The sequence below is a fragment of the Cryptomeria japonica genome, chromosome 7 (assembly GCF_030272615.1).
Source record: "Cryptomeria japonica chromosome 7, Sugi_1.0, whole genome shotgun sequence".
In the NCBI taxonomy this organism is placed as follows: domain Eukaryota; kingdom Viridiplantae; phylum Streptophyta; class Pinopsida; order Cupressales; family Cupressaceae; genus Cryptomeria; species Cryptomeria japonica.
The window spans coordinates 111,556,493-111,572,598 of NC_081411.1; the positions used below are offsets into that span (position 1 = coordinate 111,556,493).

Genomic DNA, 16,106 nt, shown 5'->3' on the forward strand with positions numbered 1-16,106 from the left:
TCAATGATTGAAACACGTTAATCCCAACAAAAACATGATTTCATAGAAATGTCTTATTCTTCATTTATTTACATACCAAACTTTCATCTGCCTATTCTCTCAATTCTTGACAACTGAAAAATGTCTTATTTCCACCTATAATTGGATGTCATGTCCATCTACAATACCTACGCTTCCTATCTTATCATTCAACCAAATTTTCAATCAGTTATTTCAATATCTACAAACAAATCGCCACTGGTATATTTTTCACTCTGCACATTACGTGCACGATTGGTTTTCCGTAAATATTGGACATATTTTCTTGCATTCGTACTTCTGTCCAAGTGGTTGGTTTGGTCCCAATTAGAGGTAAATTTTTTGAGGCTATCGTGACAAGAACAGAGATTATATAGCGATTATTGATTTCACGTCTCATCCAATATAGGCCTAATATTCTCTCATAAATAAGGCATATTTACCCAGAAGATTCAGGCTACTCCGATGTGAAGATATTTTGTGTTGCAGACCCTCCACGCACTGGTCCGCCTGCTTCTCCTTGTGGTATGGCTTTTACCTTTATTTTCAAATAAAAATGAAAGCAGGGATTGGATTTTCCTCTGCTAAACTATGTAATAAACCCAGATGAACAGAACTATATCATACACTTTTTGACTCTTTGTTTTGTGTATAATTTATTTGTGTAATGCCATATGTCCGTGTGTGCTACCATTTTTAACAGAATGATTATGTTTTATCTCGTTTTTACCATTTATTTTTGAAATCTTATCTTAATAAATGTATTCTTACTTTTTAATTTCTAGTTTCTTAATGATATTAATTTTTCACAATTCATATTAGTTTTTGTTATTGCTTCTAAATTAGATTGTGTGTATTTATTTGTATCAGTGTTTCAGATCACACTCTGTGATCCATCATCAGAATGATAAAATAATTCATAAAATAGAAAAACAATAAAAATAAAGATATTCCTAGATGATGAATCAATAAATTTTTCTATATTAGATTCTTTTCCTCTCATCCAACCATAATATTGGTTGTCGCCAGCTTCTTCACAGAGGTATTTGCACTGGATCTAGCTGTTGTCTGAGAGAAGTAGATTGTCAAAAAAACTTACCTCTAAATTTCTAATCCCATTCCTCCCATATGCTAACAAAGTTATACATTACTACCAATTCATGGGTTAAATTCTAATAAAAAAAAATGATTCATATACATGTATTACTTATTACAGTAAATGGGCATTGTAATCATATTTGTATTAATAAATACAAAACTCAAAGGCTTCAGACTTGGGCACAAATTAGACTTTGAAAAAGCATTTTTCTATTTCTGTGTTGAGAGCAACCGTTGTCCAGACACTATAAAATACTATGATTAGAAAAGTTAGAAAAGTTATGAAAAATGAGAATAGACTGTAAGTCCAAGATTTGTAATCTTTATTGCATCAAGTTTAACTGATGTTAGAAATAGAACTTCCATCTAAAGGTTGGAAGATAGTGGAAAAATAGAAGTGCTATGTCATGTACTCTAATTAAGAGCAAGAATATTCTATTCAAATATCATATTTTACAACAGTCAAACAATCAAGAATAGTTTTATATTTCAATCTTATAAAACAAGGTAAAAATAATTTACGTAAGCTCTAACTCTTGAAACTCTAATATTCAAATCTGTTACATCAAGTTTAATTGATCACAGAAATCGAATTTCCACCCAAAGGTTTAGAAATAGTGGAAGCTGAAAAGAAGGGCTTGTCCTATAATCATTTCCACAGGTAGTGTGCTAAGTCCAAAACAGTTTGTGAGAAAGGCATTTCCTGGTCCATAATCACTGTTAGATGATCCAAAAAGAAAACTTTCCCACTGACTGTCAAATAATCCCTCTTCTGGCCAGACCAAACTCTGCAGCATAAAACAAAGATAGTTGTAAACCAATTAGCTTATTGATGAAGACAAATATCGTTGGCAAAGAGAAACAATCATCCAATTGACTATAACAACAATCATGAGATAAAATATTGTTAAATTATATAATTTTTAGTGGTAGATTGTTAAATAACCTGGTGGAAATCCAGGAAAGAAATTATATCCAGATAGGTGGAAATTATGCAGTTTCATGTTCGAGTTTGAAGCCGGATCCCTTGGGTTTTGTGTTAAATGTCTAACATCTTGTCAGCAAACATTTTCTTTCCCTTGCCCTTATTAGATCTCTTTGTATGCTTTGATGAATTATAAATTTGGTGAAAATGTAACTTTTGCATATATCAAAACTTTTTGTATATTAATAAAAGCAAGATCTGTCTTTTTTTTGTGGATGTAGGCGGTGAACCATGTAATTTTTATTTTATTTTGGTGTTTAGTATTGTGCCTTTATATTTTATTTTGTCTAAAAATATATTGTTTAGTTTTGTTCAATGTTTGAACAATTGATATTACAAAGAAAATTGAAAAAACCATTTTCAAACAAGAATAAATAGAGGAGATAGACAAATATAGAATTGAGAAATTTTCGCAATAGAATTTTGGGATGTTGAAGTTGCTACTCCAAAAAGACATTTGAATCATGCTAAAAGGTAAATAATAATAAAAATAGTTGGGATGTTGGATTAAAAAATGAGAAAAATTTGATAACAAGGCAAGGACAACAAGTATTCTCTTTATCACCTCATCAAAGCCTCTATCCCCAATTTCATGCCTCCATCCCCATTGCGAGAGGAGCTTGGAAGGTCTGTTGAAGACATTGGGGGTTTACTTGATGGTCACAGTGACTATATGGAAGGATTTGAATATGTAGGTGCCCCTACACATGTTATTTGGAAGGATGATGTTGCTATCAAGAATTATGGTGGATTGCATGATAACAATGAGGAGGATTTACAAATCCTTAAGGTAGTTTTCTCTCATTATTCTTCTATTAACCAATCTGCTTTGGATTTGTCTAACGATGATGTCTTTAATTTTTTTGTCTCTAAGGATATTCTTTGGAGGAATGATTTTGATGAAGAGGAGTATAAGCTCATGCTTGATATTCTTCTTAATGCCTGTAGGAATACAAGATGGTGTGAGGTTATTGAAAAAGAGGAGGAGATCCAAAATGGTGATCCATTTTTGAGCTTGCACAAGAGCTTTCTTCTATCGCAATATGCTAAGAACTCACCTTTTATTGAGGACACTGTCATGGTTTCCCCCTATCCTTCTTCTAGTGTTGGGAAAGATTTAGGTTAGTCTAAAATTATTCCTAAATGTAATTGTGTTAATGTTGCCTCCAATCTTTTGTTCCTACTTCCTCTAAAGTTTCTAAGGATAATTTTGGGGAGGTAGCTTGCATGCTACAAAATGATGAAGGTTTAGATTGTGGTGGGAAGGATGTGTGTTTGGCTGGTCTTGGACCTACTATTTCTCCACTCTATGAGGTATTCGAAGAGCCTCTTGATGTTGTTCCTCCTCCCATGGTTTTTGCTTCCAAACCTCTAGTAATTGTCCTTGCTCCCACATCTAATGTTTCAGAGGTTCTTTTAGAGAGGAAGAAAGTTATTGATATTTCTGATTCCCTTCTTGATGAGTCTATGGTTTGACTTAAGTGGTTGCTTGTTGGGAGATTCTATGGTAATCATCACAATATTGAAAGTGTGAGAAAATGGTTTCTTTTGATTTTTCTCAGATTCTTTAAGATGGTCCCTAGTTTTTGGGAATGCATAGGCTTTGTCTTACTAAGTGATCTTGTGGTTTTAATCTAAATAATGACTTTAGGTTTCTTTTTTGGGTTCACTTGTTGAGATTACTATTGAAATTTAAAAATAAATATTTTTTCATGATTACTGACAACTCATTTTAGAATTTTGTTCTTTTGACTTTGTCACCAAATTCGTGAAGTTCTTTTTATTTTCTGTATTTTGTGTGTTAATGGAGAAGAAAAATGTGCTTCCCACTTGGATTACACTATCTTACATATATGGTAGTTCGGTGCAACAAATTGAATTTGAAAGCTCTAAATTGTTGTTAATTCTTGTGGTCAAGTGGGTCATGCTACTACTACCTTTTGTGGAAAAAAAGAATGTCATTTTGTCTGGAGAAAAAATTGAAATATGTCTTAGGTATTATTGACTCATATTCTTATTCTTGCAAGAATGATATCACCAACATAATCCTCCAATATTTATGAATTTAATCATGAAACATAAGGGTCATATCATGTTGATATGTTCCACCAACATTCTTTAATACAAAAAGCATGACTACCCAACAATTGTTTTTTATGGTGGTTATGAAGGTATTTTTCTATTGATCTTGAGGATTTATAAATATTTGGATGTATGAAGAAAAATAATTTGTAAAGGACAATAAGGTATGACCCACAATAGAATCAACAATCATGTCTATGTAAAAGAGGGGATTGTCATATTTAAGGAAGCTTTATTAAGATCTCTAACTTATTACACATATGAATATGATTGTCTAGTTTCGCAACAACAACGGTGTTCTATATCCAGGGAGAATATTTTATTGGACAAATAAAGACAATTTATAGGAGCCTCTCGATTTAACCAATAGCTGAACCTCAAGGTTCACTTTTTGAAACTTTTGTTTAATAGGTTTAGCATCAACATGTAAGACAATTATGCATTACAATTTGAGAATCAATATTAGGCATGTTTGATTAAGTTGAATGAAAAAAATTAGTATTTCATGTAACAGAGAAAAATGTTCATATTGTTCATCAACATCCGAGCATCTTCCAAGTTTTATAACCTTTTTTGTATTATTTAGATCTATCATGACATTAAAAGTTTTCTCTATAAGAATAGTAATATTTTCTACAATATGAAATGGACAAGGGAATCCTTGGTTTATTTCTAATGTATCATTTGATAATCCAATTCCTTTCCTAATGTATACTTCATTATTTAAATAATAGGGAAACCCATGGTCATAATGATATTGACAAAGGTTTGTATAAGCTCCTCCCATCAATTTAGACAAATAATCATTTATTGAAAATATGTAAAATGAAGGAATGATAGAAGTGGAACTAACACCAATCAATTAATGATTACTTAAAGTAAGAATTTTAGATGAAGTAGATATCATTTTTACATTTAGAGATGGTTGTTGGGAAGCCTTGGTAGGTTTTGAATGATTGTAACCAAGACCAAATGAAGCTTTGCACAAGTTAGGTTCTATGGGAACTTTAATTCCTTATTCATTTATACCACAACCATTACCTTTATATCAACTTCTTGATAAAATATGAAAAACACAACCATAAAGAGATACCATTTCTATTTTACATGGTAGAAACTCATGAGTCTTAATGTCATATATAGAAGAACTGTCAAAATAATTGGTTGAAGTAGTAAAAGTTGTGAACTCTATCGTACATAATTTAAAAGAAGTTGAATACTTCATGGATGGGTTCAATTCTATCTCTTGAGTCTCAAATGTTGATGGTGGGACTATATACTTTGCAAAAATAAAGGATGTGATGTTTGAAAATCCCTAATTATTACCTAAGTGTGCGTCCTTAGATGAAGGAGTGTTATCAACAAGAGATTGTGTATCCATTTTAGTTGAAGAAGGAAGTGTATATTTAATAGGAGATTAAGATTATATTTTTGTTTGTAAACAACATTGTAGATTCTTATCAGCTTCCATTTTGTATAACCTATTATTATATATGCTTTTTTTGTTTGATTGAGAATAGATGAAACTACTTATATTCTATGAATCCATGATCTACCTAAAAGAATGTTATATGAGAGAAAATTAGGAATGAGATGGATAGGTATGGGTAAAGGCATAGGTTATATCGTAATAGTAAATTTTATTGTAGACCTAACAACTATCTACCAACATTGTCAAAGCCATGAATAGAGAGACAGTTAAGATGAATGACACAACTATCCACAATGATTTGATGTAACAAGTTAATGTTAGAAACATTAAGAAATAATCCATTGAAAATAAAGGTATAATTGATTTCATATTTATTAATAATAACTATAGTCATCAGAGGATTGTGAATCTATTTTGATCTTCCAAAGGGGACAATTCATGTTTTGAGAATGCAATATTCAACTTTGCTGTAAGCATACTCTCTAACTAGGTTGCTACATCATTCAATCTCATAGAAGCTTGAAAAAATATCTTCTACGAGGCTTATTGGACACTCGTTCATTATTTGAGTAGTTTCATTGGGCACACTCATGTATATTATCATTTATAGACTCTTAATATTTGCATCTTAAACTATCAGATATTTGCATTTTATTCGCCTTCAGATCATGTAGTGTTGGTAGAGACATTCAACAAGATTTTATGATAGTAGAGGAAGTTCTTCATTCAAAACACTATAGTAGTCTTTTTTTTTAGCAAATGTCTACAACTTCTTTGTGCTTTAGAAGAGGTTCTTCACATTCCTATTCCTTTAATGGCATTGCTTTGGAGGCTTCTTTGTCCATTTTTTTCTCTCCTTTTGGAGGGAATTATTTTACCATGTGGTTTTATCCTTATCTATGGTTTCACTTGTTAATAAATGGATACGTCATTAGGCCTAGTTTTTTAGACCTATCTCTATATTTTTTGTGCATTCTTTTGTTCCACCATAAGTTTCACTTAAGGAGTGTGTTAGTGCAATCTATATTTAAGAGACATGCTATATTTAGGTTAATCTCACTTGGGGATTTCTTGAGTTAATTTTATTTCCCCAATTATAGTTAAAGTTTCTATTGTCTTTTGCTATAAGGAAAGACTTCATTCTTTTTTCCATTCATTATGCATTATTTTCTTTTGACAAATATAGCTAATATTTTCTTGCTGCTCTCATTTGTCAAAGATGTTTTTCTTGTTGTTAGATCTTATAGGTGCTTGTGTTGCAAACTTTAATAGATTCCATTATAAAGAAAGTATCGTAGGTGTGCTTCTTGTTGTACTTGAGTCTGAACTCAATTAAATAATGTGTTGCCTTTATTAGTCACAAATCTCAAATTTGAATAGAACTTCTAATATCAATTGTCAATGAGAGCTTAACAATATGTTTATTAGTCATCAACACATCAAATCACGAAGGAGCTAAACAAGTCTATCTTTGTGCTCCATTTATCAATATCATTCTATTGTTAATTTGGGTGTAGTTTCATTTTTTTATTGATTATACATTAATCCTAGATTTGATTAGAGTTGTTTTCTTGATTATACTTTAACCCTAGATTTGATTAGGGTTTTATTTGTGAAGTCTTTTTTAATTTCTAGCACTAAAGATTTATATAATAGTCAAAATAAAGATAGCAAAGGGAAATACAAGATAATTAAGAGGAATCACTCCTCTATAATTAGTTAAAAAATTGTTTTTCGAGCATGATACAATAGTAATATCTTTAATCCTTGAGCTAGATTCTTTTCACTTGGAGAGTTATCTAGACTTTGTATTTTATGATTCTTAAATTTAGCTTAATACAAAATAATTAAATCATTTTTTGATATTGTATTTTATTTTATTTTATTTTATTTATTTAAATCATTTTAGCATTTTTCTTTTTCTTTTTTTAAATGTTAATTATCTTGATATTACATTCTATTAACGCCAACCTCATGAAATCAATTTCTTTATAGTACCACTCTAACAAATTTATTTAAGAGACAAATTTACACTCATCACTGATAACAAAAACTAGTACCTAATTAACTCTCTATAAAATAAATATACTCACCAATAAACCAACAACTACTTGAAAATAGTACATTTTCAATTCTCACAAACCCTGATTTATAGGTATACTAATTATAAAAAATAAAATAAAATGATTTCTAAAGAAACATACATCCAAAACATTTTTTTAACTTTTAAAACAGTAATTAAGCAGTAATTCTCAGTAATTCTTTAAATATACAGTAGAACACTGACATTAGAAAGGTCTCTTTCGGGTTGGTATACAAATTCTACCAAATTTCACCAAACCAGCCATCTAATTAGGGCCTCCATAGATTCACAGCGCCATAATTATGGAAGTGTAAACTTCCCCATTTAATCCTCAAACTCATAATTGCCAAAGAAAAATCCAATTAAAGAAACCAGGCAAAACTGACTTTATCCAAGTCACATAATTTTCACAGTACAACTTTGATCCATAGAAACCCCACCAGCAAAACATTCATACTCATGAACGGCCCAGAAATTGTACCTCTGTTAGAGGCCCCTGGCTTGGCTGCAAGACCTCATGCCAGTAAGCACATAAAAAAAAATATAAAGAAAAAAAGTTAAAATTGTAAAAAATTGTTTTAGTTGAGAAATGAAAATAGAAATGGATTTTTTTATAATCCATAATTATTTATTTTTGTTATAGTAATTTATGACGATCTGTTTTTAATCTACAAATGACTTATAATATATTGACAATCTATGATGATCTCTTTTTCAATCTACAAATCTTATAATATATGTGACAATCTATAATGATCTATTTTTGAATCTACAAATGAACTGACTTATAATATACTGACAATCTATGATGATCTCTTTTTCAATCTACAAATCTTATAATATATGTAACAATCTATAATGATCTATTTTTAAATCTACAAATGACTTATAATATATGTGACAATGATATCATACCTGCAGCGCACTGACTGGCAGGGGGAGAACTGACGTTGCAAGCACGGGGAAGTTGAAGAACCTGTGTTTGATTAACTCCACTGGAATTATCACCACTAAACACCTGACACAGACAGGTGGCATTCGTCTTAACAATCGAAGCTAAGGCACTGCAACAGGCTTGAGAAGGATCCTTGACGTCACCCCCACCTGAAATGTATTTCACACAGGGTGTCAGGTTCGCAAGCTCATCAGAACAGTCAGTTGGGACAGGCTGTGCATCCACAGCAGCAATTATCAACGCCACGGAGATTATCACGCCCATTAAAGCCCTCCAGTCCGCCATTATTGATTGTAGAGAAAAGCTTGAGGAAAGACAGAAGCCAAGCAGATCTCAAGAGAATTGAGAAATTTGGGATTGTAAAGCAATTTTTGAAAGGTGGATTGGAGATAAGAAGGGAATAATAAGGAGTCTTTGTAGGAGAGATGGATTGGGATTTTATGGAGCTAACTGATTTGAGTAATACAGGTGGTTTTCTCTTTTGTTTGTTCACCAAACGTCTCCTACTCCATGTGGTCTGCAAGGTTGTTGAATTACAGTCTGGGTAAGTTAACGAGGAGCATGTAATATGATTACTTACCATATAGATAAATTTAGTTGGTATATTGAATGTCATGTGTTTGTCATTTACGGATATTTAGGTTTTTAAAGTGGTCTTTAGTAGTTCACGAGGAATTCATGGTATTTGGGTACTCTATTTTTATGGATACGTGTTGCTTTATTAGTTATTAAAAACTAATATTATACATATTAAATTAAAAAGTGGTTGGATAAAAAATTATATGTTTTAGGTTTATGTGGAGCTAACAATCAGTTTATAAAACATATTAAAAATACATGCAATCAATTAAATATAATTAATTTAAATTAATATTTATTAGGATGATAAATAAATGTGAGAATTGAGAATTTAAATTAATATTTATTAGGATGATAAATAAATGTGAGAATTGAGAGGAAAGAGATGTGTGTCTTTGAAAATAATGATGTGAAAAAATGTTGTTGATATATAAAATTAGTTAATCATTATCTTGAAATTATGTCTTCATGTTTAATGAATGTCTCAAAAGTTGGGTAAGCATAGAACACCAATCTTGTAGAAGATGAGGATGCCATCCAAGAAGACAATGACAAAGTAGTACAAGGTCAAAAATTGTTGTTTATTATTTTTATAAAAAATTTCATTGGTATATTGGTCAATTTGATAGAAATAGCCATCCTTGGTTTTGAAATTATTCTTCCAAACATCTTTGGGATAAACTAGTACTAAATCGCATCTTGATTTGGGGTCAATCTTCATGAAAAAATGCACACCATGGAGCTAATCCAAAAGAGTTTCAATGCATAGAAAAGGATATTAGTTCTTCATTATAATGTTGGTCAGTGTATGATGTGTGATAGTTTATGCAGTTCAACACCATGTATCATTTTTCTTTCAACCAAGGAATACTAGATTAGCACATGGAGAAGAGCTAGGGTTGATCTTGTCACGATCAATCAACTCTAGGATTTGACATTAAACTTCACCATTCTCGCAAATGAATCTATATTACAAAGGAGTAATACGAAGATAGAATCTAAGAATCAAATTATTTATACATTGCACCGTATAGTATGTTAGAAGATCATTCAATTATTCAAAGGTGTCCATGTATTATTATTGTAATTTTTCAAGCTATTACTTTTAATTTGCAACATTCTATGTACTCTTTTCTTCTTTCCATAATATTTTATGTATTTTTTCTCCCCTAGGTTCACCTTAATGTATCTTAAATGACATAAGGATTCTTTGTATTGTTCCTCTTCATCTACACTTTTCCTCTTACTATAACCTACATCTAATAGCTCAATAAATGAACCAATTAAAAAAAATTCCTTTTATTTTAATATGCATGTGTTTGTACTAGCATGTGAAAACAATGGTACAATAACAATTATCTAAAACCTTGGTGGTCTAAAGGGCAAAGATATTTTGAGAAATATAGATTTTATAGAATTTGTAGAAAATAATGAATCAATCACCTTTAAACAATTATAGATACATGTAGAATACTTTAGAAAAAAAGAATGCTACTTCTACTCAAATTAAAAAATAAACAAGTTACAAAAATATTATAGAAGTATGTAGCAAGAAATGAAAAACTCTATAATAAGAATAAATGAGACACTTTATTCTAGTTTGCCTGTGACTATGTAATATTGATCACCATTCGTTCAATAAAGAAGCATCTAAATATATAGGATACATTACAATCATAAATTATAGAATGATATAGTTGCCAATGAATATCTTTAACCTTCTGATTAACATATTAGTTATGCTCTTTGATAATTAGTATTATTTTGGATCATTGAAGTTATCCAAATGTGAATATATTAAATTCATTAGGTGTCCTACATGAGTTTATGCATTTCATGCATGGGAATGTGTGATGATCAATGTGTAATTTATGTGTGGTGGTATATGTCTAAATGCAAAAAAAATGTAGAAGTATTCACTATCATGCAACAAATAGCTTTTAGACCTATTTGTAGTTAAACTCATATCAATACTATTTATCTTGGTCAAAGACAAAATTATATAGAACTACATGTGAGTTAGGTCACCATTGGCCAACTAGTCATGAAAAAATAGTACCTTGAAGGTCACGCTAATTTTTATTAGCAATTATACTCCTTTCTTGATGTATTTATCAAAATATTATCACTAAGATGTGTCTAAGAGGTTCTTAGCCCATTAAATTTCCTATGTACATGTTGGTCACTTGAGACCTATACAAATAAATATCTTCCTCCCTAAGGTAAGATAGATCTCTTCTATATAGATTCTTTAGTTTGAGGCCATATGATAAGATTGTAGTTCAATAGTTTCTAGAAAGTTAGTTTCAACCCTTAGTCCTATGCTCATGTTAAAATGAAGGAGACATATATAATATGACATCTACACTAACATATAAAAGTAGGTATGTGAAGATAAACTAAATCTTGGTAGTTACAATGAAAAAAACACAAAAAGTAGTATATCATAACATAGTGACTTACATTGAAAAATAGTTTTAGGAGAAAAATGCAACTCCAAAGAAATGCAATATATTATTTGGTAATCAAATGTTACAACACACTTACATATTCTAAACTTTTATAAGAGTATCACCAATTCCTAAGATTTAAGCTAATTCTTTTAGTATAACAATATTATAGAAGTCACTATCAAATTATTCATCTCAAGAATCTAATAAATAGGAGAAACAATATGCCAAACAATCAATTGGTAATCTGAAAAGTATGAGCTAGAACCACATAAAATGTAGTGCTCAATTTACCCTAGTCGAAAATTGAACACCTGAATCCAAAGAACATTGCACAAGGTACACTTGTAACATATTCTTTCCACCTATCATAAGCTCATCATAATCCACTCACCAACATGTAACAAGGCTACATATATTATCTTAGGGTCCTTGTCTGCTATCCTTTGAATATTTTTACACATTTTAAGGGTTGACCTATATAAGATTTTGTATCCTTGTAGCATAATGAAAACCCATATAGGGTATTTCTAAATATTGTTAGCCCTCAAATTATGAGAAAGAGCATAGTGAATAGAGACGTGTATGCTAAACATTAGAGTAGAGTCACACACTAAGTGCATATGAATTTTGAGGAACATGACACATTTATAGTTGTTATTTTGACCCAAGTGATTATAGTGAATCCTAATTTGTATTAAAGATCAACAAAACAATCCAGAACATTCATTTGATAAAGAAGTTGAATTTTTAAGATTAAAATTTAAAATATTATAAAATCCTCACTATCTAAATACCCTTATCCTCAAAATTACTTTCTTAATATCATAACACTTATCTAAATTATCAATTACCATTCAATATTAATTAACTCAAATCAATTTATATTTATTTATTTATATCCAATTAAATTGACCTAAACTAACCATAAGATACCGTATTGTCTATTTCAAGTAATTGATTCATCATCACATTTCTTTATGATAATTTTTCTTTCCTCGATAATTGATATGCATGAGATAAAACTTTCTAACCTACCTTCCTAATTTCTAGACCTGACGACCAAACCTTTTGTCTTTTTTTTCAACCTTACCTTTGTCGTTTTATTAAGAGTCGCTATAATGGTAAGAATCAATATGACAAAGACGACATACGGTGAAAACGAAAACTATTTAATAACTCATTGAGATAATAACACGTCCTTGATAATAACCAGGTCAAATCCATGCCCAAATCGCAAATGGTAAACCATTTGTAAAAGTTCTGCCATAGAAGAGATCGTTACCGTCGACGGTACAAAACCTGCGCGTGCGTTAGCGTTGCCTCCAGAAGCAACTTAATGGTGCGAAAACCAGTGCCGCCACAGAAACGATCCCGACCATCGATGGTGCGAAAACTGCGCCTAAGTTAGGGTTGCCTCAAATTATAGCTAGATTGCAAAACAAAACCCCAAGAAACTTCTAAATGGTTTGCTAAGTAATGAGAACTCTAGCAAGTAGAGGGGAAAACTGCAGATATCTTAAGCGATGGAACGATAGTGGGAATCGAGACAGGACCTGTGGGTACTAAAGAAGATACAGCACCTGCAGCTGGTAAAAGAAGCAAAAATTTAGAGCTAAACTTTCCTTTTAAGCTGCCATTTATAAGATAAACCCTGTGCCATCATGTTTGCTTGTCTCTGCTTCTAGATGTTTATCCATTTACATTGTTCTTGTCCCCTTTAGCAAAGCAGTTTTCCTCAGTTTTCCTCCTCTTTCTTTTATTTATAGTTGTTCTTATTTCGGATAAATACATTTAAATTTGATGTCTGTATGATCATATTTATATAATTTTTCAATAAAATATTATGTCATTAGTTAGCTTCAAGGAAAATGCCTAATATCTCATAGACTCAACAAGTAAGATTTTTGCTATTAAGGGTCTTGTTGTTGGAAGTGAAGTCCAACAGACCCCTTCTTTTTTGCCGCCAAATCTTTTGGCCTTTCATCTTCTGATGTAAAGCTCTTTAAGAGCTGAATGAATATCATTTTAGTTGTGTATTCTGAAGCTGCTTGCAGCTGTGTATGTAGAAACAGAACAGGTCATCAATATAATTGATTCCCCTGCTTTAAGTGTGGACATAGGCAATTTGCTGAGCCACAATAAATTGCGTGTTTCTTATTGTCCCTGTTTGTGAATTCATTGTTTAATTTTTGCTCTTCTAATTTCCATTAAATCCTAACAATTGGTATCAGAGCGAGGTTAGATTGTATTTCGGTGGTTGAAATTCAGGAATTATGGAAGAAGCGAAGATAGAGAAGTTCTCTGGTCATAACTTCGGGTAATGAAAGGTGCAGATGGAGTCCTTGCTGATAAAGCAAGACCATTCACTTGCGCTTGAAGGGAAAGCAAAGAAGCCAACTAAGATGGTTGATGAATAATGGGAAAAATTAGATAAGAAGGTAAGAGTGACAATTTTTCTCTCACTGTTCAACAATGTTCTCTTCAATGTCATGGGTGAAGAAACAATGAAAGATGTATGGGATAAATTAACAACCATGTATGAAATGGCGCCGGCTGCAACTAAAGTGTCTATCATGAAGCAATTGTACAAGCTTAAGATGGAGGAAGGTTGTGCGATGGCAAATCACATCAATGAATTTAATACATTGATTAGTCAAGCAACTTTGGTGGGGATGACACAAGACGATGAAAACAAGGTTGTCCTTTTGTTATACTCTTTACCAAGCAGATGGGATGGTGTTGCAATAGCCGTTAGCACATCGCTGTCTAGTAAAAATGTTAGTTTTTAATGATGTAGTAGCTGCTTTTCTCAGTGAGGATTTGAGAAGAAAAAATGAAGAACCTTCATCTGGTGAAGCCTTAACGGTGGTAAGCACCGAAAATAGAGGTAGGAGCCATAATGGAGGTAGAAATAATTATCATAGGCGATCGAAATCAACAAGGAGATCAAAGTCTAGAAACACAAATGGTGATTGTTGGTTTTGTGGCAAATTTGGTCATGTAAATAAAGATTGTAGAAACTACAAAAGGGCACAAGAGAAGGTGCAGGATAGTGAAGCAAATACCGTCTATGACAAAAATGATAGTGTACTCATCCTTTCAACAACCAACACTACTCCGGATTCATGGGCACTTGATTTCAGTTCCTCCCATCATGCTACCTCATGCCTTGAAGTGTTCATTAACTACAAAGAAGGTCACTTTGGAAATGTTTTCTTAGGAGATAAGAAAGCTTGCGAAATTATAGGCAAGGGTGATGTGTTGCTACCATTAGAAGGTAGTAAAACATGGCTGCTCAAAGATGTTCGACATGACCCACAATTAAAACCAAATTTGATATCCGTTGGACAGCTCTTCGATCAAGGTCTTAATGAGAATTTTCTTCTCGATACTTGGAAGGTAACTCATGGTACCATGCTGATTGCAAATGGCAATAAATTGGGTAGTCTCTATATATTTAAGACTCATGGTGAAGTGGGAGTTGCAATGGTGGTTGAAGACAACAAAGTGAATCTTTAGCATCAAAGGCTTGGGCATATTAGCAAGAAAGGGCTCCATGTTATGAACACAAGAAATCAGCTTCCAGGTCTCAAACTTGTAGATTTAGCCTTTTGTGAACATTGTCTTTATGGAAAACAAAAATGAGTCAGTTTTTTGAAAGGTGGGTGTGATACGAAGACAACATCGCTAGAGCTTGTATACTCGGATGTTTTTGGGCCTACCAAGGTAACCTCCATTGGCGGAGCTAACTATTTTGTCACCTTTCTTGATGATTGTACAAGGAAAGTATGGATCTACATGTTCTCTAAGAAATCTGAAGTTTTTTCAAAATTTAAAATTTTTAAGGCTTTAGTTGAAAATCAGATTGGGCATAAGATTAAGTGTCTACAAACAGATAATGGTGGAGAATTTTGTTCACACGAATTTGGTGGTTTTTGTGTTGATAATGGGATTAGAAGGATTAAGGTTGTTCCTTTCACTCCTCAAGAAAACAGTGCAGCCAAGAGGATGAACAAGACAATCCTTGAAAAGGCACGATGTATGTTATTAAATGTAGGTCTAGGTAAGGAATTTTGGGCAGAAGCTTGCAACACAACAGTATACTTGATCAACCAAAGTCCCTCATCTAAATTAGACTTTAGTATTCTAGAAGAGAAATGGCAAGGGAAGAAGATTTCCTACTTGCATCTTCACGTGTTTGGATGTGAAGCCTTCTCACATATACCCAAGGAGAAAAAAACTAAATTGGATCCCAAGTCACAGAAGTGTATTTTCGTTGGGTATGGAGAAGAAGAATTTGGTTTCAGGTTGTGGGATCCGGTTCATAGAAAAACTATTCATAGCAAGGATGTTATCTTTAATGAGACTTATTTCCCTGCACTACAAGTTCCAAATAAATCAGAAATGGAGTATGTTCCTTT

The 16,106-nt window shown here is 31.9% G+C and overlaps 1 protein-coding gene and 1 long non-coding RNA gene across 3 annotated transcripts; one reads left to right on the forward strand and one right to left on the reverse strand.

The window, feature by feature from the left end:
• The first annotated feature begins 288 nt into the window (after positions 1 to 288).
• On the forward strand, positions 289 to 3,773 carry LOC131061216 (uncharacterized). The gene is made up of 3 exons (XR_009110515.2): positions 289 to 543; positions 2,797 to 2,891; positions 3,050 to 3,773. It is a non-coding gene; the product is annotated as an uncharacterized LOC131061216 (long non-coding RNA).
• On the reverse strand, positions 1,588 to 9,213 carry LOC131061215 (non-specific lipid transfer protein GPI-anchored 5). Of its 2 annotated transcripts, none has more exons than XM_057994751.2 (2): positions 8,614 to 9,112; positions 1,588 to 1,904 (listed from the first exon to the last, which is right to left on the reverse strand). In XM_057994751.2, the coding sequence occupies exons 1-2, from the start codon at positions 8,936 to 8,938 to the stop codon at positions 1,873 to 1,875; spliced, it is 357 nt and encodes a 118-aa protein (XP_057850734.1). In that variant the 5' UTR covers positions 8,939 to 9,112; the 3' UTR covers positions 1,588 to 1,872. The 2 variants fall into 2 exon arrangements, with proteins under 2 accessions (XP_057850734.1, XP_057850733.1); XM_057994750.2 differs by lacking the exon at positions 1,588 to 1,904 and adding an exon at positions 7,854 to 8,203 and having other exon boundaries at positions 8,614 to 9,213.
• Between the last annotated feature and the right edge of the window lie 6,893 nt (positions 9,214 to 16,106).